The following is a 17314-nucleotide window of genomic DNA, read 5'->3' as shown; positions in this document are numbered from 1 at the left end:
AGTCTGTTGAAAGCAGTGACAGGAAAATATGTGATAATTCATGTGGCATAAACCATTAAAAGGAACATAAAATAGATGATAAATTTGGATCACTCACAAGGAAAACATACCTGGCTAAATAGATTGGAACATATGAGTCAGAGACGAGTGAAAGCTAGAGTTTTCACCCATCCCATAGGGACAGAGGAAACAAAGGGAATGAAAGACATAGATTGTTGCCCTGAGACATAGCATTGTGAATTACCATCATATTAAATTTGGCGGTTCCTTTTATATCCATGATGACAGCAAATAATTTCAGCAAACCACTTTTATAGGATTTAACCAGATACTTTTACATAAGGCTGAGACACACCACTCCCATGTGTTGTTGGTAAAGATGCCTTGAGATCAGGTTTACCTGTTGATGTGTTGCTGACAGGTGCACCTCCCAACACAGCAAAGCCATCCAGGTTAACCCATTCAGGGTCTAAAAAAAGACAAGGATTTCTGGTTAAATGATGTTGCCAATGACAGCTAATAAGAAATATGTTGTATTCTTAAAAAAGAACCCCCAGCTTTACCAAACCACTCCTACCTTATGAAGACATGTCCAAGCTCCAATATATGTCTTTATTTTGTGGGGAACACCTTTTTAAAGTCAAAGTAAATCTGTCTTTGTTACTCTAACAGTGGCTGGCCAGACACATTAATGATGTGAAGGAAAGCAGCATGTTGTTATTTATGACGACTGACGCTGCTCTCATGCTGCTGAGGGAACAACACACGATCTGCAAGGAATTTCTGGAAAGGCAACTCTCAGACACAGCTCTGTTGCCAAAGATTTATGGCAAACTGCACTGGAGCTGGTTAGACCACAAGGCTGCCACAGCGCACACTGGGCAGTATACACACATACACACACACACACACACACACACACACACACACAAACACAAACAAAAAGGCATCTATAGGCGCATATTTGAACACAATGACCCAAATACAAGACAATGTGTTACTTCAACACTTGGCACCACCCTATCCTTGACCCCAACCACCACATAACAAACACACACACAAACACATAGGGCTGCACACACACAACAAGTGACCACAACACAAGGGATTGGGTTATAGAAGCTGGGCTGGGTTTGGATGTGGAAAAGAAGGGTTGGCTGCAGACTTTGAGTCGCTGATGAAGTATGGTTCTATGATGCCAAGGACAGAGGAAAATGGAATAATGACAAAAGCAGGCTAGACTGTGTCAACACTGCAAACTATGTGCATAGAAACATAAGGACCTGTCTTGGTTTTTACAAGGCGGGATTAGGAATTACCAGAGTAGCTGTTAAAACCTAAAAATAACGTCCTCTTCTAAAGGCCTAAAACAACCACTGTCTGCTGTGCTAGGTTGATAATCATCAGTCACGCACTCCACCACCATCAGTGCTTTCCTCCTCTCTGCCAAACTTCGATGACCACATCCAATGATGAAATAATCCACTGATAAAAATCAATCATACACGCACGCACACAGACGCACACGCTTGTACATACAATCACCTCCTGGCACACACAGCTTTGCTCATCCCCTCCTTTTTCTTGGCACTCATCTTGAGACATTGCAGAACTCTGGCATCTGAAAGCTCCACTCCAAACTTTAAGCCAAATCTTAATTTTCCTCTAAATTACTTTTTCGTCTAGCAGTGCTAGCACTCTCAGGTCTTTCAGAAACACATGCGCATTTGTTCCCACTTGATCCATTCAAGTTACTCGATCTCATACATCATCAGAGACTTAGAACCATCTGCTCTCACATCTCACCCCCTCTTTTTTTTAAAAACTTTTTCTCAGTTTCTGTCTTACCTACATCCTCCAGTAGGGGATTTCGGCTGTCCTTGCCCACTTTTGTGAGGCGGTGAGTCCTCATGGGTTTGTTGGAGCTAATGACGAAGCGGTCCACAGGTCTCCCATCCAGATGGATTGATGGCTCCCAGCTCTCCCTCAAGCCCTTGTCCACAGATGTCTGTTTCCCATTTTGTGGCCGGAGGGGCTTCTCTGCTGCAAAACAAATGACATCTGTATAATTTTGTCTGTATAAAGTTTATTTTAACAGCCTTTTCGCCGTTGTGCATTTTGCATTATCTCTTATGATAAAGGCCTGTTGCCCCCGTAGGCAGGCCTACTGTTCAAGTTCTGTAAGCTGTTAATACACCTCAGCTTCAGTGCCACTAGGACAATTTCTTTTGTATTTATTATACTTGGCACTAAAAGTAACTCTGATCCTGATGAAGCATAAACTTACGTGTAAGACAGCCCTGAAAAATACAAACTAATTTGATGGTTAGATAAATAAATGAGGTTGGATCTGGTTGGATGCTAAAAGCTCAGCTCAGGACAATAAGCAAATTTCATTCCCCCTCTTGGCTACATTTACTTAAAACAAAACAAAGAAAATAGCAACCACCTCTCTGTCTTGGATAGCAACAGCCTCTTTGCTCTTTTAGTTTGCATTCTAGCTCTATGCAATGTACTTTAGAGATGAACTGTGATTACACTGGTGTCTTTTGGTTGACTTTGGTCATCTTGCACCATTGTTAAGTCAAATTTCAAATTTGTTTTGGTTTACCCAGTACCTGAAAAACTACTGACATTCCCTGCAGCCTCAGCTGCACTGAATGCGTTAAGTGCTAATTAGCATGCTAAACTAAGATGGTTAATATGATAAACTGTATATATGCTAAACATCAGCATGTTAGCTATGTCATTGTGAGCATGTTAGCATGCTGACTTCAGCATTTAGCTCAAAGCACCACTGTGCCTAAGTACCAGAACCACTTGCATGGCGGCAGACTCTTAGTGTAGATTTGCTCTGTTCAAAGTTAATCATCAGGAAGCAACTGGGTAATAACTATCTGCATACAAACATGACAAAATAACTGCACAATGCTGCCACGTTCCCTGTTCATCTCTTATTCTACATGGACACGTCAAGGTCTAGTTTAAGGTTTATTAGTATGCTGATAATTCATTGCTGTCACATATAATTGTCAGTATCATCAGTCCATCTGATAAACAGCTGGTCTTTATGACTGTCTGTGCTCCCCAAAGGTTTAAAGCAGCAGTTTCGGTTAAGCATCGTCGCAAAATCACGTCATCACTCTGAATTCTTGTTGTCTGCAGGTGTGCTCCCAGCTGGATCTATACTCTCACTTTTCACATTTCGAAATAATTGCCACAGAGGCCTCTCGTGCTGCAGTTTACAGATGTTCACAGCTCTTTTGAGACCTACAGTGATATCTCTGCTTAACTTGGAGTTTTAATATGTCATGAAAGATTGTCTCGTCACTATTTCTACATATTCTAGATAGCACCACTCTGTCAGCAAGCCCTGAGATAAAGGCTCCCATTACAGTGAGACTGGGCATATGAAGGAGTGTGAGAGTGCCTTCCCAGTTAAAAAACAAAACACAATCTCTCCTCATTATTTCCTCATTAATGCAGGATTACAGTGGAGTCAGTTTTATCAGCTGTTCATGGCAGACTCCACTGACACAAGTCTGGACACACTTCAATCACTTCTACCCTGTTTCCAATAAGGCCGTGTATTACGTAGCCTCTGTCCAAGCATCACTCTGTGATTTGGCCCCTTTAGATATTTATGATCCAAAGGGCAAACCAGATATTTTTGATTAAGTCAAGACTCCTTAAAGCGCAGCAGATGCATGATTGCTATACAAGAATAAACAATTTGGGAAGCAGTTAAGCAATGGAGTGGTTGTAACATCATAATCTTACAGAGGGAGGCTTGGTTTCAGGGCGTTACCATGGGAAACCAAAGCAACAATATAACATTTTCTATGCTGTGTTTGTGGATGTGAAATGGAAAGACAGACAGCCAGAGTAGGACTGAGCTAGACAGTGGAAAGTATTAACTATGTAAAGAATGAGGGCAGGGCCTGAGGGTCATTACATCACTGTCTTTATCTAATAAATCTAATATCTAAAATATATGTGTGTGTGTGTGTGTTTCCTATCTTTATTCAAGAACGTGGTCTTTCAATTTGAGACCATGATTTATTGATTTCACGTTCAGACTTTCTCTCAAACCCTGCCCTCACACTTAAATAGCTCCTGCTTGTGCTTAGATTTGATCTACTTCTGCTCAAACTGTATGATTGCACAGATTTCCTGCTTCAGCTTCAGCCCTGCTGCTTCTGTGTGCTCATGAAATGTCTGCTCTCAGATTTCTGCTCTGCTCTCAGATTTTTTGTGCAGTAACCCTGTGAAAATCCCCCAACCAATAGAATGCCAGGTGTAGTATTGACCAATGAAGTGATCCTGCCTCCTTGCGGGTGCGTTCACGTTACTTCTTAGAGCACCCCCTACGGGTGGTTACTCTTTAACTGGGTTCATCCACTCCCGCCCTGCAGAGCTTTATTATATGTACTTCCCTTGCTTTTCCCATTCCTAAACAATGAAATACGGTAAATGCTAGGTTGGATCAGCTGGAAGGATGAACTCTCGTGAGTGTGGTTAGGGTTAGGGTTAGGGTTAGGGTTGAGGTTGGGGTTAAGTGCACGATGAAGAAACACAATGCGTACAAATCTCAGAGGAAGAGTTTCGCAAATCGTCGATCCAGTTGATCCAATCTAGCACCAACCATGAAATACAGATTAAAAAAAAAGAAAAACAGCGGTGTCCATTTTGTTATTAGTTGCCTAGTTACCAGTTAATTTGAAGGAAGTAATAGCGCCATTAAAATAAAAAACTTTCTTGAGGTCCTTGACTTTGACAATCTGCTAGACTCCCGTTCCTGAGTCATGAAAGTGACGTTTTCTCCTCTACGACTGCTATTATATGTAGCTCTTATAGTAAAACAAAACGTACAGACACTGGTATATACATTTACTGTCCTTTTATTCCAAAAGTTGTAAAGAAAGCAAGGGAAGTACATTAAGCCCTGGAGGGCAGGAGTGGATGAACCCGGTTAAAAAGTAACCACTCTAAGAGTAAACGCTCTAAGAAGTAAAGCGAACACGCCCAAAAAGAGGCAGGGATCATTTCATTGGTCAACACTACACCTAGTATTCTATTGGTTGGGGGATTTTGACAGGGTTGTTGCACTAAAAATCTGAGAGCAGAGCAGAAATCTGAGAGCAGACGTTTCACGAGCGTACAGAAGCAGCCTGAGTGCGAGGAGAAGGGCTGAAGCTGGAGCAGGAATTCTATGAAAGCAACAATATATGAGTGCAAGCATACAGTTTGAGCAGAAGAAGAGCAAATCTCAGCAAAAGCAGGAGCTATATGAGTGTGAGGGCAGGGTTTGAGGGAAAGAATTACAAAATCTGAACGTGAAATCAATAAATCAAGCTCTCAAATTGAAAGACCACACTCTTGAATAAAGATGGGAAAAATAACTCCTGTGTGTGTGTGTGTGTGTGTGTGTGTGTGTGTGTGTAAGAGAGAGAAAGAGTAAGAGAATGTGTATTTGAAGGACGTGGGATATGTGGCACACATGCACACTAAAAGATTCATAGGCAGACACACACACATGTATGTGCATGTGTAGTCTGGTACAAGAAGCATATGCAGGTAAGCCCTGAGGTCAAAGGACTCCTGTAAAACTGTTCTAAAATACTTGCTCTCATGCACCCGCAATGTGCTCCACTTTTACAAGAGCACCCTCTAACCTAACCACAAAACCACAGACGTTGACCCCGCGCTCACCCCAAATGAGTTTGCCATTAACCTTTAATAACTGTTTTTTTCCCCAAACTTCCATCAATAACCAGGATCAGCAGTGAGAGCATGTGTCTGTGTGTGTGCATGTGTGTGTGTGTTTGGAGAGGTTGACAAGGTTAGGAGGCCCACCGAAGATACATGATCTCTTAGTAACTTACTAAGGCAGGCATGCACATACTGACTGAGGTGCCTTTTCTTTCCAATAACTGTAGGTGCTTGAGGCAAATGACGTGGAAGTTTCCACTTTGCTATTTTTTGTTATATGTGAAGATGTTTGTGCTTCGTTTTTTTTTCTGGGCCTTCTCAGTGTTTGTTGTTAGTTTTTGCTTTTGTTAGCTAACTTTTGGCATATTTTACTGTGTATTGATAACTGCAAACTTGAGTTCTAGTCTGATTGGTCAGACTGAGCTGCATTTCCAGATTTGGGATATGAGTCATATTTTGAACCACTGTTACCAAAATTAGTTAAAACAGCTGGTTCACCTAATTGACCAAAAAAACATATTTTCTCATTTACCACCCGTCAGCCATGCAGATACTTCTTATTTTATTTTTCCACGTTTTAAGACATAAGATTTCTGCTGCCGCCACAATAAAATTGAGGTCAGATTCATTTCTGAAACTGCAGCAAAGTGTCTCTCCAGAAACAATGCACCAGAAAACTATTGACAGCATATTCTGTGGACTACACAGAGTAACAAACCAAGACACTGGTTCTGGAAAAAGATGTTGCTGTTTATTTTTTTTTTTTTTAATGTAATTTAAACAAAATTCCTTCAACCCCATTGTACTGAGGTGCTGCCAAAAAAAAGAGTCATTGACGGATATCTGCAAACCTGGACAAATAAACCAAACTAAGTCTTGTTCATACTTTTAAAAAAATATGGCAAATGGATAGTTTTTGGGGTTCTTTTTGGCTGCCCCAGTGAACATCTAGGTGGGTGGTTTTGGTGTCAAATCATGCCGGGGGCTACAGAATTCTTCGTAGCACCTCTCTCACATCTGACCCTCAGTAAACTCTCTCCCACAATCAACTTGCTCATGGCCTCAGACTGATGTGTTGGCTTTATGACAATGAATAGTTGCGGTCAGTCACGCTGGCATATCAGTCACCAGACTGTCAGAACAGATGTTGCCTTTTTATTATTAATAGTTATTTAACAGGGCGAGCTGACTGAGAACATATTTCATTTAGAGCAACAACCTGGAGTGAGTAATTGTTTAGCTTGGGAGGCTTACATACTTACATACATATATGACATTTATGACATATGACATTTATAAACAGGAGCTGGCCATTGCAATTACAGTCTACAAACATATTTTACATTTCAATGTTGGTGGTCACAAGCTTGCTTTAACCAAAAAATACTTTCCCAAATGATTCTAATATGCACTCACTGATTGAGATTGACATCTTCCAGTGTTGGTTTATGCTATATCTTCCTGCAACACACTTAGTATGCTGACATCCACTGTGCTGTGACAGGTGTGTTCTTGGCCCAGGAGGTACTTGTTTAAACTATGACATCATGACATAAGACCTGCCACTGCTGTCAGGTTTGACAGGCGGCCAAGCAGCAGGTGAGCGAGGGTGCTGGGTCAACTTATGTCAGGTGATCAAACATACCTAATATTGTGGAAAATATCAGAAATATTAGCTGTCTCAGCCTCTCTGTAACACACATATTTTCCCCAATGCAAAAAACTTCAACTCATGAAATTCCTGATTTTAAAAGCTTTCTGTGAGATCTGTCATGTGGCGCTCCTGCAGAGTTCCAGCATGTTAAGTGGAGCAGAGAAATTAAATTCCACTGGCCTGCAAGGACATGATTCCCTCTTTCCCCTGACTCTCTGTCCCAATTACTCTCTACACTTTTACTTTCCAGGAGTTGATGGGCTGTGGCTGCATGGAAGAAGTTGACATTATTTATTATCCAAGTACACTGTGTTTCTGTTCTTTCTATTTGTACTGCTCCCACCTAGGTGTGCAGATATTCCCACGGGCCCAATTTTTATCCGCTGGTTTGACGAATTTTAGACTGACAAGCTGATGACATGTGAGTGGAGAGAGTAAATGAGTAACATTCTCCTCTCCCTTAACAACTTCTGTCAAAATGCCCAAGAGGAAGGCACTTAACTCCGACGGCGCTGCTCAGTGGCCAGCAGCGGCAGTGAAGTGTAGCTCTACTAAGTAGCTCCCAGGTGTGTATGCATATAAGTGAATGAATGTGAAGCAGGGCGTGGAGGACAAAATGTCACGACCGCTCTGCAACAACTTCATAAAAGATTGAAAAGAAAACGACTCAGAGGAAAGAGCACAACAAATAGCAGCAGCCTATATTCAGAGAAAGCAATGACCTCATACAGTAAGTGCTTACAGGTGAGAGGGAGCAATATAGAAAAATACAGATCAATGGAGAGAATAAGTGGGCTGAATAAGTTTGAGAAGAGTGGAGGAAAAGGAAAAGCTGGCTGTACTGTGGCCTTTAAACTCAGCCAAAAAGGGTTAGCCTCCTCTGCTCCAAAACTCCTAAGGCTTTATGGCACTTTTGATACTTGTTTTTTGGATATTGTGGTCTCCTTTCCCTCCCTGAAAATTGATTTTACAAACAGCACTTGAAAAACATGTGGGCTGTGGTTTGAATGCTATGTCCATTTGATATATCACTGTGCTGACACGTAGTATTTTCTGATCAAATCCTGTCAAGACTTTCTGTTACCAAACCCTCCAGCAGGTTAGATATTTGTGCGCTGTTAAAAGCAGTTTATATAAAATGTATCACAGACCTCTGGGAAAAAAAAAACTTTGCTACATTTTTCTTGACTAGCTACTGATGATTGATATGACATGCAAAAGCAACTGTGTCCAGAGGAAGTGTGACAGACAGAAAACTTCGACTCTCCCATGACACTGAATTTAAGAGGCTGGTAATTAATCATCACCATCAGCCAGATGAGTCACCAATATGGTGTCAGAACAAAGCCCAGTACTTTTTTTTTTCCTTTTGTCTCATGATGAAGCCTGATATTTCTCGTCATTTTCTAATTGTTAATCACAGTTTGATCACATGATGTGCCTACTGTATGAGGTAGGGACTCGTTCCATGACTGCTGCAAAGAGCCCTACATCATATTTTCCCCCTATAAAGTAAAAACGATGAATATACCGTCAAGGTCCATATTAGCTGTAATTGCTCACTTAAACTAACCCTTTCACATCTGAAAATGACACATCAAACGGTGCACTCTAAATTAAATATTCTAATGCGCATTAAATTCCTGCAATTAATCTATTTGGTTTTCCTGCAGCAACTGGTGATTTGGAAAGTTTTAATGCTCACGCGCACGAGCATGATATGCACGCGCGGGCACGTGCATTTTAGTATATATTTTTTTGCTTTAAAAAATAACAGAATCGGGATTTTTAGTAAGAACGGCTCTATTTTATTCACTATACTCGCACAGACTGCAGTAAAAAATACTTTGGCAACTTTTCATTAATTAGATTTGATCCATTAAAACTGCAAGAAGAGAAAGCAACAGTTCCCCAGCATATCAAGGAAAATTGGTATCAGACTTATGAACACATAAGTGCAAACCGTGCACCTGCTCGTGCAAAAGTAAATCAATCTTTTACCTGTCCATCCGCATCCTGGTGCGCAAAACGTAACGAATAGCGCCAAGAGCGTCCTGCTTGCGGCTAAAGCCATAGTGAGTGTGGCGCGCTACTGCTGCGGAGCGACGCACCAGCTGGATGCAGAGGGCTGGGACACAACACACACCAGCCCTCCCCTCCCCTTCTCCGATGGGACTGCTGCTTTTCTCCGTAAAACTTGCGGCTCCCCAATCGATCCAGATTTGAAAGAGGGGATTATTATCACGCACTGTTTTTCAAATCCTAAAATATGTAATGGAGTGGGTTAAAAGGGACTCAATTAAACTATACATGAGGCTGTATTCCTCTCAGATGTTTAAAGATGGGTGCAGTGTGCCTCTTCGATTTTGGATATATAAATTAAAATTTAAAAAACCTCACAAAATGTCTCCCTCTTCAGGAAGTGAAGATTTCACCCAAATTGAAGGTTTGCTTGCAGGTGGAAGAGGCAAAAAAACACCAGCAGAACCATCAGTGGAAGGTCGATTCAGATCTGAGCTTTTGGGCATGCTGCCCTTGGCGTATCTTTAAATTAGCTGCTCTCCTCGATTTTGTTGGAGGGATTTATGACTTTAAAGCAATAAAACTGTGTGATAGATATTTTATGACAGCTAATTAGCTATCTAAAGACCCTTTGTGTGGGCTATTCAGTCCCACATGTTCCATCGCAGCCCTGGTCTTGCAGACATAGTCCACTTCAGGATTAAATATTTCCATGACACCATCCCTGCAACAGGTGTTAAACAACACAAGTACGAGCCAAGACTCCAGCAAATGATCTAAATTGAGGAGTCAGAGTTCACAATTACATCCATTTTCCACAAAAGTCCTTTAACCACTAGATGGAGCAACAAGTCACGTTTTTAAATATGTGCAGTAAGATAAGACGTTGAACCAAGCTGATATTTTTTTAATAGAATGAACAAAACACTGAGTTGAATATTGGTCAAAAATGGTTAGTTTGTGGTTAAATAGCTTAATTAAGATGGCTGGGTAATAGTAGGCCTATAAGCCTGATACAGTCTATTATACTGCAAATTACTTATACTCTGATCATTTTCAAAATGAGGGGTTTCTGCCTCACTACACCTTTGCAGCACGTAGCCTATTTCATGCATGGGCTCTTCAGGTTTCCCAGAGAGTCCTCTTGATCTTTTTTGTCGCACTTTATCAGTAAAAAATCTCACCAGATCAGCAGCAATCTTCCAGATGAGCAATAATTGAGTCTGCTACTCTTTCACAGATACTCTTCATAATCTTCAGAGGTTATTATGTCTGTAATATTCTTATTTACACAGACAGAATTGGAACTTTAACTCATAATTGTCAGTAAGTATGGTAAGTAATTGACATGTCATCTGTCTGTCTCTCTACACAGTATCTGTATGGGCTTCAGATGACGATCAAGACTTTTGTAAATCTGTAGGAGGTTTTACTTCAGACCAACGTCTCCCCCTTTTGGCTGCACTATTTACCTGCACCAGGAAAAGACTTTAAAATAAAAAACATAATGAACAAGATGTGAGATTCTACAAAAGAAATTGTAGCCCAGTATGAGTCATGCAATGAATATTGATTTTTTAAATTATATAATAAAAACACAATGCCTCTGTGGTTTCTACAATATTGGAGATGCAGTAGTCATATGCAAACTGTAAACTCATCAGGCTGGTTTTTCAGTATTTGTCAATGAAAATAAAATTGACAGATTGGCCACAAAATCAATACATGTGTCAGTGGTCTACATGGCCCCCCGGAGGCCAATAAAGTAATTGAAGTTTGTTTTTTATAGTCTCTGGCCTTCCAGCCTTGACTTCATAAACTCATTACTGGTGCTGATTGAGTCTCTAGTAGCCTGTCACGCTCTCTCTCTCTCTCTCTCTCTCTCTCTCTCTCTCTCTCTCACACACACACTACTGCAGCATCTTTCAAGAGTGCATGAGTCAGCACAAAACATAATACATTTTTAAACTAAAAAAGTATTATTTACGTAGATAGTTTGCTTTCTCTCTCTCTCTCTCTCTCTCTCTCCCTGCAAACCTGCAAATGTGCACAGACACTGTTACACACACACACACACACACACACACACACACACATACATACAAAGAGGGAGAGACAGGATTTCAAGTTTCTCCTCAGGTAGAGCTTCAACCAGTGCAGGGTGTCCTACCTTGTTTTACACATGCCTGCAGTCATTTGTGTCAGGTCCTGCTTTAATTCCCCCAAATGAAAAGACAAGATGCTCATGATGAAATAGGTTGTCTCTGCTGATAAGACCGTATCAGATAAGACTGGATGTCCGGCTGAGTTTATACAAATAGTGTTAAAATGAGTGTTTTGTTGCCGTTCTATCAACAGTTTAATCTGATTTCTTTTGTCATTTTGTTATTCCTGTATACTAAGGTTGTTACATTATGCTGTTTGGTAAAGAGCTGCTCAGCATCCAACCAAATTTATAACACAATTTATGCTTTTTTTACATCGGCTGGTGTTCTCATAAAGTAGAGGTGACGATTTAGTGAATTAGCTTTTTCATTCAAGCATTGTTGTTGTAGCTTTCCCAAACTCCCTAAGAGGGTTCGGGGGAAGAAAAACATTTAATAAACTGTCTTACTGTGGTAACTGAAATAGACCGGTTGAGTAAACAGAAACACCAAATGGATATTACTGAATATACATATCAAAAGAGTCGGTCTATACTTCATTGTCACAAAATGTATTTTTATGTGGAAGTTTCTCTCAGCAGATGACTTGAGTCTTGTCTGTCCCTACCTATAAGAACCTATAAGCTGTGCTGGTGCTTAACATCCCACTGTGCCTGCTGGGATGTTAAGCGCCAGCAAATTCACAGTCCTGTCAGAAGGATTCCTGCTGCCACTCGTGGAACTGTGATACTCCTGGAAATAGTAGCGTTTCTGAAAAAACTCCCAGCACAGTTTAGTTTATCACTTGTTAAATGTTATGGGGTAAAATTAGAATGTCAGTATAAAATGTAATAATATAGCTTTGCACGTGCTTTCCCCTTAAGCTACATCCCGGAAAAGTCATGTTTGATTTTCCAGGTGTACGCTCACATTTTCATGTTTCCCACACATAACATCAAAGATAATGTTCAGGGAAAGGGTCACTTTTTTACATTTTCTCATTGCGCCGACAGAATGTTTCTCATTTTCCTCCATGCATGCAGAATCCCTCACGGCCCTAGTAGCTACACGGGCAGCTACCCTTCTGCTTCTCCTTTCTTGTAACAAATACACAAACTATAGGTTGAGGAAAGATTTCTTTGTCCTCATCATGCCAGTTTACCAGATCAGAAAGGTCAACCACTGGCCAGTGCCAGACAAAGACGAACAGGCAAAGCTCACCTGATCTGACCCCTGACTTTAGCCATCCTGAATGATATTAAGTGGGAAATTGGGTTGCCTAGCACCTACTCTGCATCTGTCACACAGATTTAGTCCTACAAAAAGTTTTTCAAACATACTTTAAGGGCATTGTCATGGAGCATGAATAATCCACTTGTCATTACCATTTATTCAGTAACCCACATACACCATTTCAATCTATTCTAATGGGATTTAAGATTACATAATGTGGATTTTTTAGTTTTAGTTTAGTTTTAGTCTCTCCTTTATGAATTTAAAGTTACTGAATGTATTTTAGAATCTTGTTTAACTGACCAAGATCAGGCAGTATCATAACTATATGGGAGATTTTTACGCACTGAAGAAAAATGATTGCCTCAGATTCCAGGGCTGTACTGATATCTTACAATGAGAGCATCAACCATCCCCACGCTGAAGCTGTAGCCCACCCCCCGCCCTTCCTGCAAGACGAGCAGAGTGAGAGCAAGTGGCAGCTCGGAATACACCCATCAGCCACGGAGCACAGAGCAGGAGGAGATGTTAACTGGAGCATGTGCTTATTGTAATTCACACTTTTGTTACTATTAGTTAAAAAAAAAAAATACAAATTGTTCTACATGCTGTCCGTATGGAAAACGATTTTTGGGTCCAGCGAATCCAGACGCAAGGAGAGGCTCACCTAAAGATAATTAAATACAGATTGCAGCAAGCAGGTTCAAGTTTTATCTGTGTGGAGTAAAATTACTCCCCTGACCAGTTTGGACTAATGATGGCTCTAATGGTTCACCTGAAGACGGTCGCCCACCTCCGGGGGAAAGGTGACAGGATCGCCAAAGTTACATTCAGAGGTATGACATGTTTATCTGCCAGATTTCTGTATGTTTTAGCCTGTAAGTTTTGAAATGAAATCACGCTGTGTGGTGGGAGCTGATTTGATTTATGTTTGACAATGTGATGGAAGTTAATTAGTTCATCTTGGATGCGTAAAAAGTTGGGAAAACCCCTCAAGGATCGGCGGTCCTCGGGGACGCGCTCGCTCCGCACTCTGATGTTCAATGCGCTTTTTTCTCAGGGAGGAAAACTGGATCATACACAGCAAGAGTCTTTGAATGCATCGCGTTGATCCTCTCTATCACCTCTAAAAATGATTTAAAATGAGGCCACTTTAGATTAAAAACACCCTATGCATGAGCCTATACAATTTAAAAGGGCAGTAGAACTAAACTTAAAATCCTTATAGAAATATTATATGAATATTTGGCTGTTAGCTCTTTAATAACTGCAATAATAGAGAAAACGCAAAACTCCATCGTGATAAAACAGTGATTTTACAATTCTTATGATTTTCACTTGATGTGTCCACCAGATATGTGTGTTTTACTCATACAGCAATAAGACCAAGAGGCCAGTAGGTTACAACTGACAATGCTTATGGCATCGATTGGGCCGAGGAGGGCGGCGGGGGTCGAGGTGTGGGGGTCTGTTTTATCAAGCCTTCGGGGTAATTACTACAGGGTCATGCTTATTCTAGCATCTGAGCCACACTGTGTCCCAGAGGAAACAGGAACCGCTGCAACTGTAAGAGGGACCAGAGGTGAGTATAAGAGAGAAGGAGTTCAGTGGATTCATTCATCTACTCATCTCTTTGTGTGTGTGAATATGTGAGTGTGTGTTTGTGTGAGAAAACGCGGGTGTTTCAGCACCTTGGACAGCGATCAGTCCACACACTCTTTCTGACTGATGACAAGCGTTCAATCCCAGCAGATCCCTGTTTAGACTCCTGCTGTCAGCACCAGTATTGTGTAGAATGTTACAAGACCACCACCCCCAACCTCTCTCCTCTCCTCTCCTCTCCTGTGTGTGTGCCTGTGTGTGTGTGTGTGTGGGGGGGGGGGGGGGGGGGGGGGGGGGGGGGGGGGGGGGGGGGGGGGTAGTGGTTGTGCTCTGCGCTGGGTGATCAGGGTGTTGATCTTACATGAACCGTCATCCAAGTCAAGGATTAGACCGTCTACTCCCTTCCACCAGTCCCCATGGCCCAACTGTCAGCACAGTTGCTGCAGTTCATCTGCTTATAATTTCAAATATGCTAAGCATCAAAGTGTGTGTGTGTGTTGGTGTCTGCGCTGCTTCTTTTACCTCAATTTCTGCCCTATATCTGAGTGAGATAGTGTAATTTGAAGTTGAAAACATGAGTAGCTTTCACTGTTTTTTACTGGTGTCAGATTCTGTATGTGAGGCTTTTTTGAATAAATAGAAAAAGGCAGAAGCCGTGCACATCCAACTGTATTCTTAGATGCAGGACATATTACATAATATGCCAACAATTTTTTAAAATGGAGAGCATTTTCTAACATTTAAGCCTATTAGACATGGTACACACACCTGTCCTGTTCAACACACATACGATTAAACTGTATGTGGGGTGTTTTTGTTAAATATCAACCAGAACCAGAAATCAGATTTTTCATTTCCTAACTCACTTACTGCAATCTGTTTATATGAAATCGCTTGATCCGAGTGGCCAGATGTAAAATATGTGCTGTGTATTTAGGTATTTATGGGTCATTAAATAATGAATATCACAGAAAAGGTTAGTGAGAGAGAGGATCAGACCCCTTGTACACCGAATCACCATGACAACCACTATATGATTAATGTGATTTTTAATAAATATTTCACTCTTGAAAAATTGATTATTTTGATGTTAAATTGTTAAAAGAGGCAGATTTATTAGCATCACTTTGCCACAGACAGTGAAAACATTTCAAATGGAGGAAATTTTATTACCATCCACTTTTTCTTCTCCTGTTTCTTCTCCTCTGCCGTTGTACTTTAAATAGACTTTTTACTGAAGGCATAATCATAAGCCCTTTTAAATTAAGGTTTTATTACTGTTCTACTGCAAAATGTTTACATACTGTATTTTTCTGTTCACAGTATTTGCTTTGCGTCTTGCATCCCCAGTCTCTTTCATCGCTGTGGGTTTTTGAGTCATACTTTTCCTGCTTTCAGCTCAAGCAACTTCCTGCTTAGAGAGGAAGAAGTCTGCCAGGAAGCCACAGCCCCTTCTGAGTATGTCAAACTATACATGACCCCTCGAGAGGCTGGTGGGAAGATTTTTTACGTCATGTGAGGCCGACTTCCCGTGTTGTGTCTGACAGGGAAAGAGACCCACAGTAATATGGTCAACAACACACATTATCTAGAATCAAACATCTCCAATATTTTCAGAAAATAAAAGCCATAAATCATGGCATCGATTGCATTCAAGATGTAATATATAAAAAAGCAATAAAGAAGACGTCGGGGTTTCCTGACTGGTCAAGCTAAAACTTCATTATTATTCGATAACAGCAGAAATGAAAAAAAAGTCTTCTTCAAAGGCCAGGCATGAAAACTTAATTGATTTCTTGACAAGTCTTTGATGAATCCCTTCTGTTACAGTAACTGTAGTGCTGCGCTTTATCAAAGAATGACACTCCAGCTGCTGATGCTTTGGCTCAGCAATCGCACAGTACCCTGCAGGAGTTCACAAGTACATCAATTTAAATATTCAATTACAGCTTGCTAGATAAGGCCTTCCCTTCAACTCTTTTCACCACTTATCAACCCTCTTGCTAAGTTTCAGATACTTGACGTTTGCACTGCTGTTCTGCTGCTCGTTTGTTAGCTTTTTTTACTCAAAATCTTCTTAAATTCCTGGACTGAAACAGAGCTTTGGTCAATCCACTGTGTTTTGCAGATGCCATTGCCACTCCGGTACCACTTTGTGATAAATCACCCTTTATATGCATTAATTAATATTTATTAATGGTTAATTAATCATTTACTACTGCTTTATAGATTATCTATAGGCTGTTATTAAGAAAAAAAATTGCCAGTTTGTGGAAATATTTAGCTCTCACAGGGCATCTGGACCAATAAATAACTTAAAATTTACACCTGTAGACTTGATGGATTACTATAGAAACCCATTATTAAATATTAATTTAAAGAATATAGAAACACAAGACGTTAATTAATGGCTTATTAACATTTACAACTGCAAATGCGATGATTTATCAATCTTTAATTAATGCTTATAACTCCGTTACAAAGGATGACTTATTAGAAAGTTCCTTTTCATTCCTGGAGCTCACTGAAGCTCTTTTCTATGTGTCCTCTGCTGGAACAGACATTTATTGCATATTTAGTTTTGAATTGTGGCACCTATTTGGTATGTACACCATCTCTGATTTGTCTCGTAAATGGATCAGAAAATGAGGAAATAAGACAGTATGGGACAATAAACATGAGATGCTCAGAGGCATGCCGGGAGACTCTGATTATGGCAAACAGCAAGAACACCCATAGCATTATGGCAAACAAAATGTTTCCCACTTTTCTACTCTACGCTCCATTTCTTTGTTTTTACTGTAAATCTTATGAAATTCAGGTAAAACCGAAGGACAGCTAAAGAGCTTCTAAAAGCTTCTACACCCACTTCACTTGTGTTAGTTTGAGTCTTTCACAGTGTTCTCCATCCTTCTCTTTCACTCCTTTTATCGTTTTCTGCTCGGTA

General features: G+C 40.6%; 2 protein-coding genes across 7 annotated transcripts in view; one reads left to right on the top strand and one right to left on the bottom strand.

Moving 5' to 3' along the window:
• fndc1 (fibronectin type III domain containing 1) overlaps positions 1-10765 on the bottom strand; it is a 41986-nt gene extending 31221 nt beyond the window's left edge. The window contains exons 1-3 of one of the 2 annotated variants that reach the window (XM_042390927.1): positions 10573-10765; positions 1849-2043; positions 401-469 (exon numbers count right to left, since the gene is read on the bottom strand). In XM_042390927.1, the coding sequence (XP_042246861.1) occupies positions 401-469; positions 1849-1912 (133 nt within the window). In that variant the 5' untranslated portion in view covers positions 1913-2043; positions 10573-10765. Of the gene's footprint in view, positions 1-400; positions 470-1848; positions 2044-9367; positions 9700-10572 lie in introns of those variants that run through there. The other variant, XM_042390926.1, reaches the window with a different exon arrangement.
• Positions 10766-13288: 2523 nt separating this feature from the next.
• otofa (otoferlin a) overlaps positions 13289-17314 on the top strand; it is a 78054-nt gene continuing 74028 nt past the window's right edge. For all 5 annotated transcript variants that reach the window (XM_042390502.1, XM_042390503.1, XM_042390500.1 and 2 more), the window contains exon 1: positions 13289-13601. In XM_042390502.1, the coding sequence (XP_042246436.1) occupies positions 13520-13601 (82 nt within the window). In that variant the 5' untranslated portion in view covers positions 13289-13519. The remainder of the gene's footprint in view (positions 13602-17314) is intronic.

Source organism: Thunnus maccoyii, chromosome 17 (assembly GCF_910596095.1).
Source record: "Thunnus maccoyii chromosome 17, fThuMac1.1, whole genome shotgun sequence".
Taxonomy (NCBI): domain Eukaryota; kingdom Metazoa; phylum Chordata; class Actinopteri; order Scombriformes; family Scombridae; genus Thunnus; species Thunnus maccoyii.
This window is presented reverse-complemented; position numbering and strand designations above follow the sequence as displayed.